The 13,158-nt window shown below is 42.2% G+C and overlaps 1 protein-coding gene across 3 annotated transcripts in view; it reads left to right on the top strand.

Annotated features, from left to right (window-relative positions):
- The window catches only part of LOC132824975 (rho GTPase-activating protein 8-like), a 97,048-nt gene extending 86,513 nt beyond the window's left edge, over nucleotides 1–10,535 (top strand). For all 3 annotated transcript variants that reach the window (XM_060839909.1, XM_060839907.1, XM_060839910.1), the window contains exons 12-13: nucleotides 4,679–4,782; nucleotides 9,158–10,535. In XM_060839909.1, the coding sequence (XP_060695892.1) occupies nucleotides 4,679–4,782; nucleotides 9,158–9,355 (302 nt within the window). In that variant the 3' untranslated portion in view covers nucleotides 9,356–10,535. The remainder of the gene's footprint in view (nucleotides 1–4,678; nucleotides 4,783–9,157) is intronic.
- Nucleotides 10,536–13,158: the final 2,623 nt, after the last annotated feature.

Raw genomic sequence — 13,158 nt, 5'->3', positions numbered from 1 at the left:
TGTCCTGTGGTTGGTGATGGCCTGGATGCCCTTCCACATGCTCCGCTTATCGTTGCTGTCCTGAAAGTGACTGTGCGTGTGCACACTTTGCCTCTTTGATGGCCCTTATGTCTCTGATGTAGACCCTGTTGTGTTTCTTGTCTCAGCATTTTGCTCCATAGCATGGGATTTGCATCTTGAATCAGTAGTTGTCTCCCTCACAATGTCAGCTGGTACTGATGTGAAAAATTCATTACTGTGCTCCTTAACATTGATAACCCCTGTGTTTTCCTTTATGTTATCTGTCCTTAATTGTGAGTTGATTTTTCATGGTCACACCATGGTAGGTATAATGCACACAACTGGGGAAAAGAAAGTACTTGAGTCTGTTCTGAGCTCACTCTGTTTGGACAGTTGCTACGCAACTGATGCCCCGTTATAGTGTACAGTGAGTAGAATTGAGGTCTGTGTATAATGTGTTAGCTGTGGTTCTGTACCCTCTTCAGTGCATGCTGATTTTAATTAACTATTTTATATAACATTCCCACGGTTTCAGGACTTGGAGAAATTCATTACACAAATTCATGAAATAAACAAAATCCTGTCACAGATGATTGTTTCTCTGTACCCTCTCCCAGCACCCTACAGTGAAGTCTCAAAATAGCCCCTTTTGGAAATCCTTGATGTATATCAGAACCTGCCCACTAGTGACAGCCATTTAGTTTTATGAACAGAACCCTGTATACATCAATGCTATCATTTACCTATTGTTAATACTTATATAATTGTGTGGAAAACGTGACAATCCAACTTTATCTTGTACTCTAGGAACTTTCAGTTCCTCTGATATGGAGCAACATTGTGCCACAATCCTGTTAGGGTCTCTTAATGTTTGTAAAAGAAGTCTGAATACACAGCAATTACCTGACAGATCTACGCTACAGATTTCATGTTTTGAACACACCAAACATTGCCATTTATATGATGAGAACTGAAACAAATGATAATTTCAGAAAACTATGTCATAAAGCCAGTTTTATTCTTTCCCCAAGAGTTCCCTTATGAAATTTTAAAGATTTTTTTTAATTTCTGGAACCAGCCCAAAAGGTAACAGCACCTCTGGAATTTCCCAAGATACAAATTATACAGTAATTCACTTTTGGCTTAATGATTTTCCAATATCTTATAAAGACCTCGTGACTTGATCTCTTCAGCTCCATGCACAGACTGTAGACAGTTTTGTCCATTCCCCCTCTGATGGTTCCTTTACTGAGTTGCAGGCTGGAGCAAATCTTCCAACTGCTCTTCCCTTACAAAGCCCAGGCGAAACTGTTTGCTTATGTCAGCAAACACACTGATGTATTAAGCAAAAACCAGACATGCTCCCTCCTAGAAGTGACCTGCTTTCAGATGATTCAAACAAAAACGCCAACAAATTTTTTTACCTCCAGAACAACTGGTTGATTCTGCAACCGATGTGAATAATTTCTGTTGCTCATAGATGTTTTACAACACGTCCAGGCTCCCTGGTTCCTTCACAAACTTCAGAAAATTAATTATTCATCGATTGTGTTACATTTACTTCGAAGTTAGTTTCACCAGTTTCCCATTTGTACAGTTAAAATTTTATAATAGCGTTTTGTTTTTAATTTTTAAAACTTATGAATGATGAACTAAATATTCACAACATGGAGTGGTGAGTGCGTGGAATGTACTGCCAGTGATGGTAGGAGTCAGATACATTAGGGACATTTAAGCGACTCTTGCACAGGGACATGGAAGATTGTACAATGAAGGGTTATTTAGGTTAGTCTGATCTTAGAATAGGATAAAAGGCCAGCACAACATCGGGCTGAAGGGCCTGTACTGTTCTGTGTTCTAACATGTGCGTGATCTGACATGCAATTCCAGACATATGCAGGTACTAGAATTTAGAGCTAGCTCTAATCAGTTGAAATATAACAAGTATATTATCTTTATGTCATGACTTGGGACTAGATAACAAACCTTCCAGTGTCGGTGCAGGTTTTGCTCCTTTCAGTTATCTCACAAAAAAACTAATAGTTTTCTGAGTAACCTGCAAGGTTAAAGTGATGAGGAGTAATGTTTCTGGTGCAGTGTGAAATGTAAGCTGAATCTGCTATTGTAGAGATAAATACATGAAAAATGGGTATTACAATAAGGCGTAATAGGTTGCTTAGTTTTTGTGCAAGGGCTGAGGGATATCTTGTAGGTTCAGCGTTACAGTTAGTGTTCCACAGAGACACCTCTAATGAGCTGTCACCTTAGCTGATATCAACAGCTTTGTTGGTATCAAATGAACCTGGATCAAAGCTGGTGGAGTTGCAGTCAGTTAGTACTTTTGCATCACCGAACACATTTGTAACAATTGCCATTCAATCCATAATTTGTTTTTTGGCTTCAAAAGTAGCTGATAATTGCAAAGGCAGTTTTTTTTTGGCCTGTATTGGTTTCATTATATTTCAACAGATTGACAATGTAGACTTTCCTCTGTCCTATCCTAAGCGTACAAATCCTTTTTAATTTCTGTCCTGTGCTATACTTTGTTCTAGTGGCCTGATCAGCTGTGAAGGTTGCTAGAGTGGGTGAAAGGTCACAAATTTGTTGGGAATGCCATTTTGAGAAGCGGATATTTATACTTGGACCTTAATACTGATATCACCTCAAACTGCTGGTACACAATCTACAGGTCAAACATGAAGAGGTCAACTTACTTCGAGGAGCACTGAAACTCTCTAACTGTTGAGAACTGAAGGGCTGACAGGGGCTGCATACCAGTCACCATTGTCAGGACGGACTGTGCCTAATTGTATCCCAATGTGAAGCCTTTGCTTCAGGAGACATGGGAAATAAATGGGGGTATTACAATCAATTACAGCTACAGTCGAAATTTTCACAATGCTCTTGCGTGCTGTTTACAGAATCTCTGAAAGTGATGTTCATTTTTATTCCAAAAATCACTAAAGTCTCTTCTCAAGTGAGAGAAGAGTAGACTGCAATATTTGAATTCTGCGTCCCTGAGTTCAGAAGGAGAAAAAATGAACTTTTTTGATCACTGCTAGGTAATCCCTGTCCAAATTGTACGTGCTAATTTAGTACATCTGGATACGATGCCTGGAAGTTCATTGTGCGAGCCACAACTGATCAGCTAAAGGACAGCTCACTGGATGACGTAGCAGAAAGGATTCTGCTGTCAACAAGGAGAGAGAGAGTGAAGGAGCAAACAAAGAACAGAGCTCGACGGTCAGGGAAAAGACACGCTTTTCATATTTGGCTGAAAATCAGACAATTATGGAGATAAGAGGGTACATTCTGCAACATATTTTGAACAGAATGCTCCCACTAATAAAATGCTAAACCCACTGTCTTCATGCAAGGGCCCACTTTCTATGCTGTATCCCCCTCCATATTTCCTTAAATAAATGCCAGCACCATAGCTCCTCAAAAACTGCTCAGTTGGTAAAGTGACAGCACCAGGGCTGTATAGTCTGGCACTGGCTGTGAACGTCCTTTTTATTCATAGAATTCTTAAAATCTTTACAGTGTGGAAACAGGCCATTTGGCCCAACAAGTCCACATTGCCCCTCTGAAGAGCCTCCTACCCAGACCCACCCCCTATTACATTGCATTTCCCCTGACTGGCACTGTGAGGCAGCGTTGCTAACTACTGAGGCACTGTGCTTTATTTTAAATATTTTAAAGCTGCAGACATTTGGCTGATAGTTTTCACTTGTTTTTAAACTATAAAATAATTTTATGTCAAATGGGTCATAATGAGATCAGTTAATGCGGATCAGTCGGCGGGAAATCTGTGCTATTAAAGCGATTAAACTGTTCTCATTAAAAGAAAACTGCCAAAATTGCTCTGCTTCATCACTCTATATACAGAACTATTCTTTCTGATGGAGCAAGCAGAGGTATCTACATATGTGCTGATGAGAATGAAATGATCATTGCATTTGCATAACAATTGGATACAGTTAGGAAGAAAACCTGGGGGCAGAGGGTAAAAGCTGTGTTGTACACTCAGAAAGACAAGGACCAAGATAATCTTTTGTTGTGAGGGACAATGTGGGGTGGGAATCTTTTGATCTGTTGGTAATTGAGTAAGATAATATAAAAATGGCATTAACTGTCATTTATGACGTTTCAAGATTGGCCTGCTTCCTCCTCTTACCACTGTTAAAGGTTATGGAGCTAACTACGCAGTGAATAGAGCAAAGAGCTTTCTCTGTGAGACTGACCAGCTTGGGAAGACTTTTAAATGTGAAACTGAATAAGTTCAGCCATGGCCACTGAGAGAGTGCTTCTGCTGCTTGGCAGCTGATGGCCAATGTATAGTAAGGTACTTCACACACGTATCATGTCACCACCAGCTTCCTTCCCCACAGCCAGGTGCACCTTCACTTGGCTAGAATGAGGCAGAACCTCAACACAGGGCCTCCAGACAAAGGATCACCTTTAAGGCTGTATCTAAGCACCAGTACATCAGCAGCTCAGACTGTCACACCAGGTTACTGTCGATAATCTGCAGCCTCCTGGTACAGGACCAACTCCCTGTGGTACAAGTGGGCACATATTGTTAGCAGCTGACAATGTACATGTTGCTACTGTTTTTGTTTATGCAGTTGACTTGAGCTTTAACTGATGCGTTCACTTTTAAAACAATTCTTTCTAGGTGTTGAAAGCAGTCTACGAGTAACTCGATGCAAACAAATAATACAAAAACTTCCAGAACACAACTACATTGTGGCAAAATACCTGATATGCTTTCTTAACATGGTGAGTATTGCAAAAGAAACTGCACTGCTCTATGTATCATTTGTAAAGATTGATATTTGGTTGGTTGTTATATCTCTGTGGTTTCATAAATACAGTGATATGCAGTGGAGTAGAGAAGCTTAAATCAGATTTGGAAAGAAACATTTGCAGAAACCTGCTGAGCTAACACAATGTTGAAAGGGTGTTCTCCAACAGCAACAGGGAAGTGGGCACTGTACCACTTTGTGTTGCACCTTGATCATTCTCCCTTCCTCACCCCGTCAGGCTTTCTCAGCGTTTATTTTTGTTAGACCATTGTTCCTCTGCGTTAGGCAATCTTTTCTTAAAACAAAACATATTCAAATTGCCAGAACTTGCATATCAGCCTGGATGGTAGATGGCTCTGGCCCATTCAAGCTGCGATGGAATTGGGTCTGGTCCCTTTCTCTGAAGGCCAGATGTACAATTTTCAGCAGAGGTCACCAGATGGCAATCTGACTAACTCCACCCCTCTCTCACACAGAAATATTACTGTCAGGGAATTCGACACAAGTTGGGGTTTGCACCTGCGGCTTTCAGTATCTGTAGGCCTTTGGTGGATACATAACCCTTGCACAGCTGTGCAACATGGAGGTGCTGTTTGAGGCATTGCTGGTCTGTGAGATGGAGGAACTAACATGGTATACACCTATCATTAGACAAATCACTGAAATGCCCAAGATTAATGGCTACTTATGTTCATGGCAAGGCAGTTCTGAATCAGAATTCTAGTTCTTTGGCGTATTGATTTGAAGCAGAGATTCTGATGGTGACACTAATACTTTAAACTGGGAAAACAGTGGAAATCGTTACTGAATTTTGTACTGTTCTGAATTAATTGCCTGCAGCCCCTCAAGCTGAAACTGCTAGTTGCTTTAGTCTTTCAAATCCCGATGCAGTATTTGGCTTCCTGGGTGCACATAAAGACCCACTACTTAATTCACTCATGATGGTTACATTTCCAAAGACAGCCACGATGTGGAGGAGCTGGTGTTGGACTGGGGTGGACAAGGTCAGGAATCACACGACACTAGGTTATAGTCCAACAGGATTATTTGAAAGCACAAGCTTTTGGAACGCTCCTCCTTCATCAGGTGAAGACTTCACCCGATGAAGAGGCAGCATTCCGAAAGCTTATGATTTCATATAAATCTGTTGGAAGATGATCAGTTGTCGTGTGCATTCTGACCTGTTCAGATGGGGTGAGACATTTTTCTTTTCTCTGGGACTTGTTCATCTTTGGAATGCTGCTTCCGCCATCTTTTCATAAAGGAACTCTTTGATTGTCTTCTGCTCCTTTGCTCGCTAACAATGTATTCCGTTCGGTGTTAAAAATATCCAGTGCTAGGTGGGAACGTAGGGTTGGAGGTTACAGTAGGATCAGCCATAACCTTCTCAAATGGCAGTGCAGCGTGAGGGGTGAAATGGCCTGTTCTTACTCACTGGTTTTATGTAAACTGCTTGTTTTTAAAAATGTGGTCATCCTTCAACAATCCTTGGTTTTTAAACCAGCTCCTTTCGCATTTCAGTCTGCGATCGGACAGACAGAAAAATGAAAAGATACCTTCTTTATACTCTTTGGTATAAATTCTTGAAGTAGTTGATTTTTGTTGGCCTGAGAAACATTTGAGCAACATGCAATGGCATTCCATTTTTCAAAGACCTGGCAGGCCCCATCAGTTCACACCATTCATTTTTGGAAAGTGTGTGTATATTTGGAAACATTTCTTTCACTATGGTTCAATGCTTAATGAGACGGTGAGGCAGACCATATTCCTCTGGTGTATAATGAGATTTCTGGCTGTTATCACTGTGCCAGTCTGGGCCATGACGTGTCAACATGAATTTTCAAAAGTCCATTTGTCCTGTGTGTGTGTGTGTGTGTGTGTGTGTGTGTGTGTGTGTGTGTGTGTGTGTGTGTGTGTTTTCCCATGTCACAGGGCAGCATTTGTTGCCTATCTTAATTGCTGTTCAGAATGGGAGGTGAGCTGCCTTCTTCAATCGCTCCAGTCCACATGGTAAAGGTACACCCCCACAATAATCTTTGGAAGGAAGTTCCAGGTTTTTAACGCAGTAACAGTAGAGGAACAAAGATCTAGTTCCAAGTCAGCATGGAGTGTGCCTTGGAGGGGAAGTTGGAGGTAGTGGTGTTCCCATGTACCTGCTGCCCCTGATAGAGGTGTCGATTTCAAAAGTGTTGTCAAAGGAGGCTTGGCGAGCTGCTGCAGCATCTTTGATAGATGGTTGAAACTGCTGGTGCTGTGATGCCATCGGTGAGGCAGGGAGTGAATGTTTAAGATGCTGGATGAGGTGACAGTCAAACAGGCTACTTTATCCAAGACGGTGTTGAGCTGCTTGAGTGCTACTGGAGTTGAACCAGATAAGTGGGGAGTATCCCATCACAATCCTGACTTGTGCCCTGTTAATTATGCAAAGGCTAAGGAAAGTTAGGAATTCTGAAATGGGTAACTTCCTAAGTCTCTGACCTGCTGTGTGGGTGTATATTTATAGGATTGGTCTAATTCTGGTCAATGGTAAAACCCCAGATTGTTGATGAGAGGGGATTCAATGATGGGTTTTCCAGTGAATATTAAGGAGGCAAGATAAGTTTTCACTTGTTGGGGTTGGTCATTATCTGGCATTTATATGATCCAAGTGTTTATGGCACCTTGTCTGCCTATGCCTGAATATGGTTCAGGTCTCTCTGCATATAGACATAGGCTGCTTCTGTATCTGAGGAGCCGCAGAATACTGCGGGACATGTGCACCTAGGAGAATACCTAGGAGAAAGTGAGGACTGCGGATGCTGGAGATCAGAGTAGAGCGTGGTGCTGGAAGAACACAGCCGGACAGGCAGCATCTGAGGAGCAGGAGAATTGACATTTCGGGCATAAGCTCTTCACCAGGAATGAGGCTTGTGGGCTGACAGGTAAATGGGAGGAGGGTGGTGCTGTGGGGGATGGTTACTGAGAAGGCAATAGGTAGATAAAGATGAGGGAGAAGGTGATAGTTCGGAGAGGAAGTTGGAGCGGATAGATGGGAAAGGTGATGGACAGGTAAAGAGGGAGGCTTGGGACTGGGATAATGTGAGAGGAGGGGAAATGGGAAAACTGGTGAAATCCATATTAATCCTGTGTGGTTGCAGGATTCCAAGGCAGAATATGAGACATTCTTCCTCCATGCATTGGGCGGTTGGGATTTAGTGATGGAGGAGGTCCAGGACCTGCATGTATTTGGTGGAGTGGCGGGGGAGTTGAAGTGTTCAGCCACAGGGTGGTGGGGTTGGTTGGTGCGGATGTCCCAGAGGTGTTCTCTGACATGATCCGCAAGTTGGTGTCCTGTCTCCCCAATGTAGAGGAGACCACATCGGGTGCAGTGGATACAATAGGTGACATTGGTGAAGGTACAGGTAAATTTCTGTCAGATGTGGAAAGATCCTTTGGGGCCTTGGATGGAGGTGAGGGAGAAATTTTGGGCGCAGGTTTTGCACTTCTTGCGGTGGCAGGAAGTGGGCCGTGGGCTGGTGGGGGGACGTGAATCTGACAAAGGTGTCACGGAGGGAATGGTCTCGCCGAAATGCTGATGGGGTCGGGAGGGAAATGTATCCCAAGTGGTGGGGTCTGTTTATAGGTGGTGGAAGTGGCGGAGGATGATGCATTGTAGCCAGAGGTTGGTGGGGTGGTAGGTGAGGACCAGGGGGGTTCTGTCCTTGTTGCATTAGGAGAGGTGGGGTTAAAGGTGTGGGAAGTGGAGGAAATGCGCTGGAGGGCACGGTCAACCATGTGGGAGGGAAAATTGCAGTTCATATCTTGTGATGGAAGGAAGCAGCAGCTTGGTGATGGTTGGGCCTCGGAGATTACTCTGAGGAACTCCTGCAGAGATATTCTGGGATTGAGGTGATTGACCTCTGACAATGGCAGCCATCTTTCTTGTATGTGGCATGACTCCAATCAATGGAGAGCTTCTCTTTCCTTTTGAAAATTGCCATTTTGCATTAAGGTAAATTTGATATCTGTAAGTAAGATGTGGGTGCTGTAAGACAGTCCTGAAAGTGAATAATGGGACACTCAAAATCAAAAATGATAGCAATGAAGTATATGTCAAAATCTATTCCTTGTTTATTCCCTAACCTATAGTATCTTTTCAAAAGCACCAATAATGCCAGATTATCCCAAATTACATTGAATCTCCAACCACTCCATATTGAGCTGCTCTGTGGATACCATCTTTGCCCCATACTCATGCCAAAACAATAATTAGACTAGAACCATAACAACTCTTAACTAACTCTGTAGATAAATCTTCATTTTGCATTGATATATTGCAAAAATCTAATAAAGTCCATTGTGTCTTATAGGTATCGCAGGAAAGTATCTTTAATAAAATGAACCCATCAAACCTGGCATGTGTCTTTGGAGTGAACCTGATCTGGCCCACGAATGGACCTGCAACGTTGCACTCTCTAACTCCAATAAACATGTTTACTGAGTTACTGATTGAGTACTACAACCAGGTCTTCACCTCTAGGATTCTGCCTAATGAGGTGCTGCCATAAACACTATTACAAACACTGCAACTCACCTCAAAGTCAACTGATCTTAATGGGTACCCATGCTATTGATAGAACAGACAACAGCAGTTGTCTGTCTGTATTCTGTTACATAAACCCACAGGGCCTGATCGAATGGTTCTCACTTTTTGATGCTTGAATTTTGTTTGTCTCTTGCTTCTTCACCATCTTTGTATCAGTAAGTGATAAAATGATCAAATGTTGTTTCAATTGGCTAGTTAAAAGCCATTCAAATCCTCCTCAAATTATCTGTATAAAACATGAAAACTAAAGCAAAAAATCAGCATTTTTGTTTATTATGCAGTAAAATTGTTTAGAAATGTGGTAGACTTTTGATATGCCTGTTACTTTGTCCTTTTGTTGATCTAGTTTTGCCTTTACAGTAGGGGAGGTGCATATTTGTCCTTTGCCTGCTGAACTATGGGTGTGTAATGCAAGGATTAAAACAAGAAAATGATATTTCTTAGTATTCAACATTTGTGAAAAATCTGCAATTTCTCATGTGTTGTCCAGATAGAATCTTAGTGTGACTTGCACATATGCCATAAAAGTAGTATTAATCTTCTGTTGCACATAGTTGTTAAGGGCTGTGAAATGAATGTTTTCCTTTTCAATAACATTAATGTAAAAGAGAAGTACCTAACAAGAGTAAATAAGGCCAAATGTATTTAATGTCACTCGCATTTGAGGGCAGATTGTGGGAAAACTGGCTTCCCAAGGTCAAGGAATGGTCATACTATATCATGTCTGCAATAAATGTACGGGAACTGGTGATAGATCTGTCAAAGAAAAGCAAAAAGCTTCAACACAAAACATTTCTTCCCCTGTCCTAGTTTTACCTTACGTTCTGCTTGGGAATCCTCATTCTGAGTTCTCAGTGAACATTAATGCTGAAATATGAAGACTTTAAAATTAAGATCTTGAAACATTAGCAGCCGAGGTGAGACCATTAAGGTTTCTTTCACATCAGACTGTTCCAGGTGTCAGAGTAAAGACTCTTAACTCCGCACACTGGGTTTGCTCTAGTCTGAGGTGCTGGGTGAAAGGAGACTAGCCCACTTGTGCCACAAATTGACTATGTATTTAAGAGGGAAGGAAGTTTTTTTTTATTATCCACTATGTATTTATATTTTTGTTAATTTAATAAAATGTGACATTGACTCCATTGTCTGGTTTTGTAACTATTATTTTATACAAGAAAAAAAGATGTATCTTTCTGTTCTGATTGTGATTCTGCCCAGGGTTTGTGATGGTTATTGTTGCTGTGGTGATCATAGCTGCTGGTTTAATAAGAGTGGGGGTGAAATATGTTTTACAGCATTCTTTTTAGCACATAGCTGTCTCTCACTTCAATGAAAGTGTAGTTCATTAAATCAACACAAATAAATCAATTACAAAGTTTTCAAATGAAAGAATGAGAAATTTTGTCACTTGCTAACTTCAAGTCATAAAATTCAACATTGAACACATGAATAAACATAGGTACAAATTTTAAAATGCACCTAGTACAGCGAGGAAGAGTAAAGATGCTGCAGTTTTAGAAGTCCCTGGAGTCATTAAGGTTAAGTTTTAACTTGTGACTGTGATTGTTTAATTGAGGAGTTGTATTCTCAGTGATGACAAAATATGCCGATATGAATTGTCAGTTACAGAATCATAGAGATGTGCAGCACGGAAACACACCTTTCAGTTCAACTCGTCATGACAACCAGATAGCTTAACCCAATCTAGAACAAAGAACAAAGAAAATTTACAGCCTAGGAACAGTCCCTTCGGCTCTTCAAACCTGAGCCGATCCAAATGTACTGTCTAAACCTGTCGGTCAATTCCTAAGCATCTGTATCCCTCTGTTCCCCACCTACTCATGCATCTGTCCAGACGCATCTTAAATGAATCTACCATGCCTGCCCCTACCACCTCTGCTGGCAACGCCTTCCAGACGCCCACCACCCTGTGTGTGAAGTAATTGCTGTGTGTATCACCCTTAAATTTTCCACCTCTCACCTTGAAAGCATGACCTCTCGTTATTGAATCCTTCACCCTGGGAAAAAGCTTGTCTCTATCCACCCTGTCTATACCCTTCATGACCTCAATCAGGTCCCCCCTCAATCTCCTTTTTTCTAGTGAAAATAAACCTAATCTACTCAACCTCTCTTCATAGCTAGCACCTTCCATACCAGGCAACATCCTCGTAAACCTCCTCTGCACCCTCTCCAAAGCGTCCACGTCCGTTTGGTAATGTGGCGCCCAGAACTGTACACAGTATTCTAAATGCAGCCGAACCAATGTCTTGTACAATTTTAACATGACTTGCTAGCTCTCATACTCAATACCCCGTCCAATGAAGGCGAGCATACTATATGCCTTCTTGACCACTCTATCCACCTGTGCAGCAACCTTCAGGGTACGATGGACCTGCAATCCCAGATCTCTCTGCCCATCAACTTTTCCCAAGGCTCTTCCATTCATTGTATGATTCGCTCTAGAATTAGACTTGCCTAAATGCATCACCTCACATTTGTCTGGATTGAAAGCCATCTTCCACTTTTCTGCCCAACTGTCCAGTCTACCTATATCTTCCTGTATTCTCTGACAGTCCCTTATGCTTTCTGCTACTCCACCAATCTTTGTATCATCTGCAAACTTGCTGATCATACCAACAGTGCCCTCTTCTAGATCATTTATGTATATTACAAACAACAGTTGCCCCAACACTGACCCCTGTGGAACACCATTGGTCACCTTTCTCTATTTCGAGAAACTCCCTTCAACTACTACTACTCGGTCTCCTGCTGCTCAACCAGTTCTTTATCCATTGGGCTAGAACACCCTGCACGCCATGTGACTTCACTTTCTCCATTAGTCTACAATGGGGAACACGGTGGCACAGTGGTTAGCACTGCTGCCTCACAGCACCTGAGACCCAGGTTCAATTCCCGACTCAGGCGACTGACTGTGTGGAGTTTGCACATTCTCCCCGAGTCTGCGTGGGTTTCCTCCGGGTGCTCCGGTTTCCTCCCACAGTTCAAAGATGTGCGGGTCAGGTGAATTGGCCATGCTAAATTGCCTGTAGTGTTAGGTAAGGGGTAAATGTAGGGGTATGGGTGGGTTGTGCTTCGGCGGGTTGGTGTGGACTTGTTGGGCCAAAGGGCCTGTTTCCACACTGTAAGTAATCTAATCTTATCAAACACCTTACTAAAGTCCATGTATATGACATCAACAGCTCTTCCTTCATCTAACAACTTGGTCACTTCCTCGAAGAATTCTCTTAAGTTGGTAAGGCACGATCTCCTCACACAACACTGTGCTGCCTATCACTGATAAGCTCATTCTTTTCTAAGTATCCCTCAGTACCCTCTCCAGCAACGTCCCCACCACCGACGTCAGGCTCACTGGTCTGTAGTTACCTGGAATATCCCTACTACCCTTCTTGTACAGGGGTCAACATGAGCAACCTTCTAGTCCTCCAGCACCTCACCTGTATTTAAGGATGCCACAAAGATATCTGTCAGGGCCCCAGCTATTTCCTATCTCGCCTCCCTCAGCAATCTGGGATAGATCCCATCCAGTCCTGGGGATTTGTCCACCTTAATAACCTCTAGCATACCCAACATATCTTCCCTACTTATGCCAACATGATCCAGACTAATCAAACTTCTATCTCTAATCTCAAGGTTCATCATGTTCTTCTCCGTGAACACTGAAGCAAAGTAATCATTCAGAATCTCACCCATTCTCTCAGATTCAGCACACAGCCTTCCTTCATTATCTTTTAGTAGACCAATCCT

This window comes from Hemiscyllium ocellatum, chromosome 19 (genome assembly GCF_020745735.1).
Source record: "Hemiscyllium ocellatum isolate sHemOce1 chromosome 19, sHemOce1.pat.X.cur, whole genome shotgun sequence".
In the NCBI taxonomy this organism is placed as follows: Eukaryota; Metazoa; Chordata; class Chondrichthyes; order Orectolobiformes; family Hemiscylliidae; genus Hemiscyllium; species Hemiscyllium ocellatum.
Note: the sequence above shows the minus strand (reverse complement) of the source record. Positions and strands in the feature narration are given on the sequence as shown.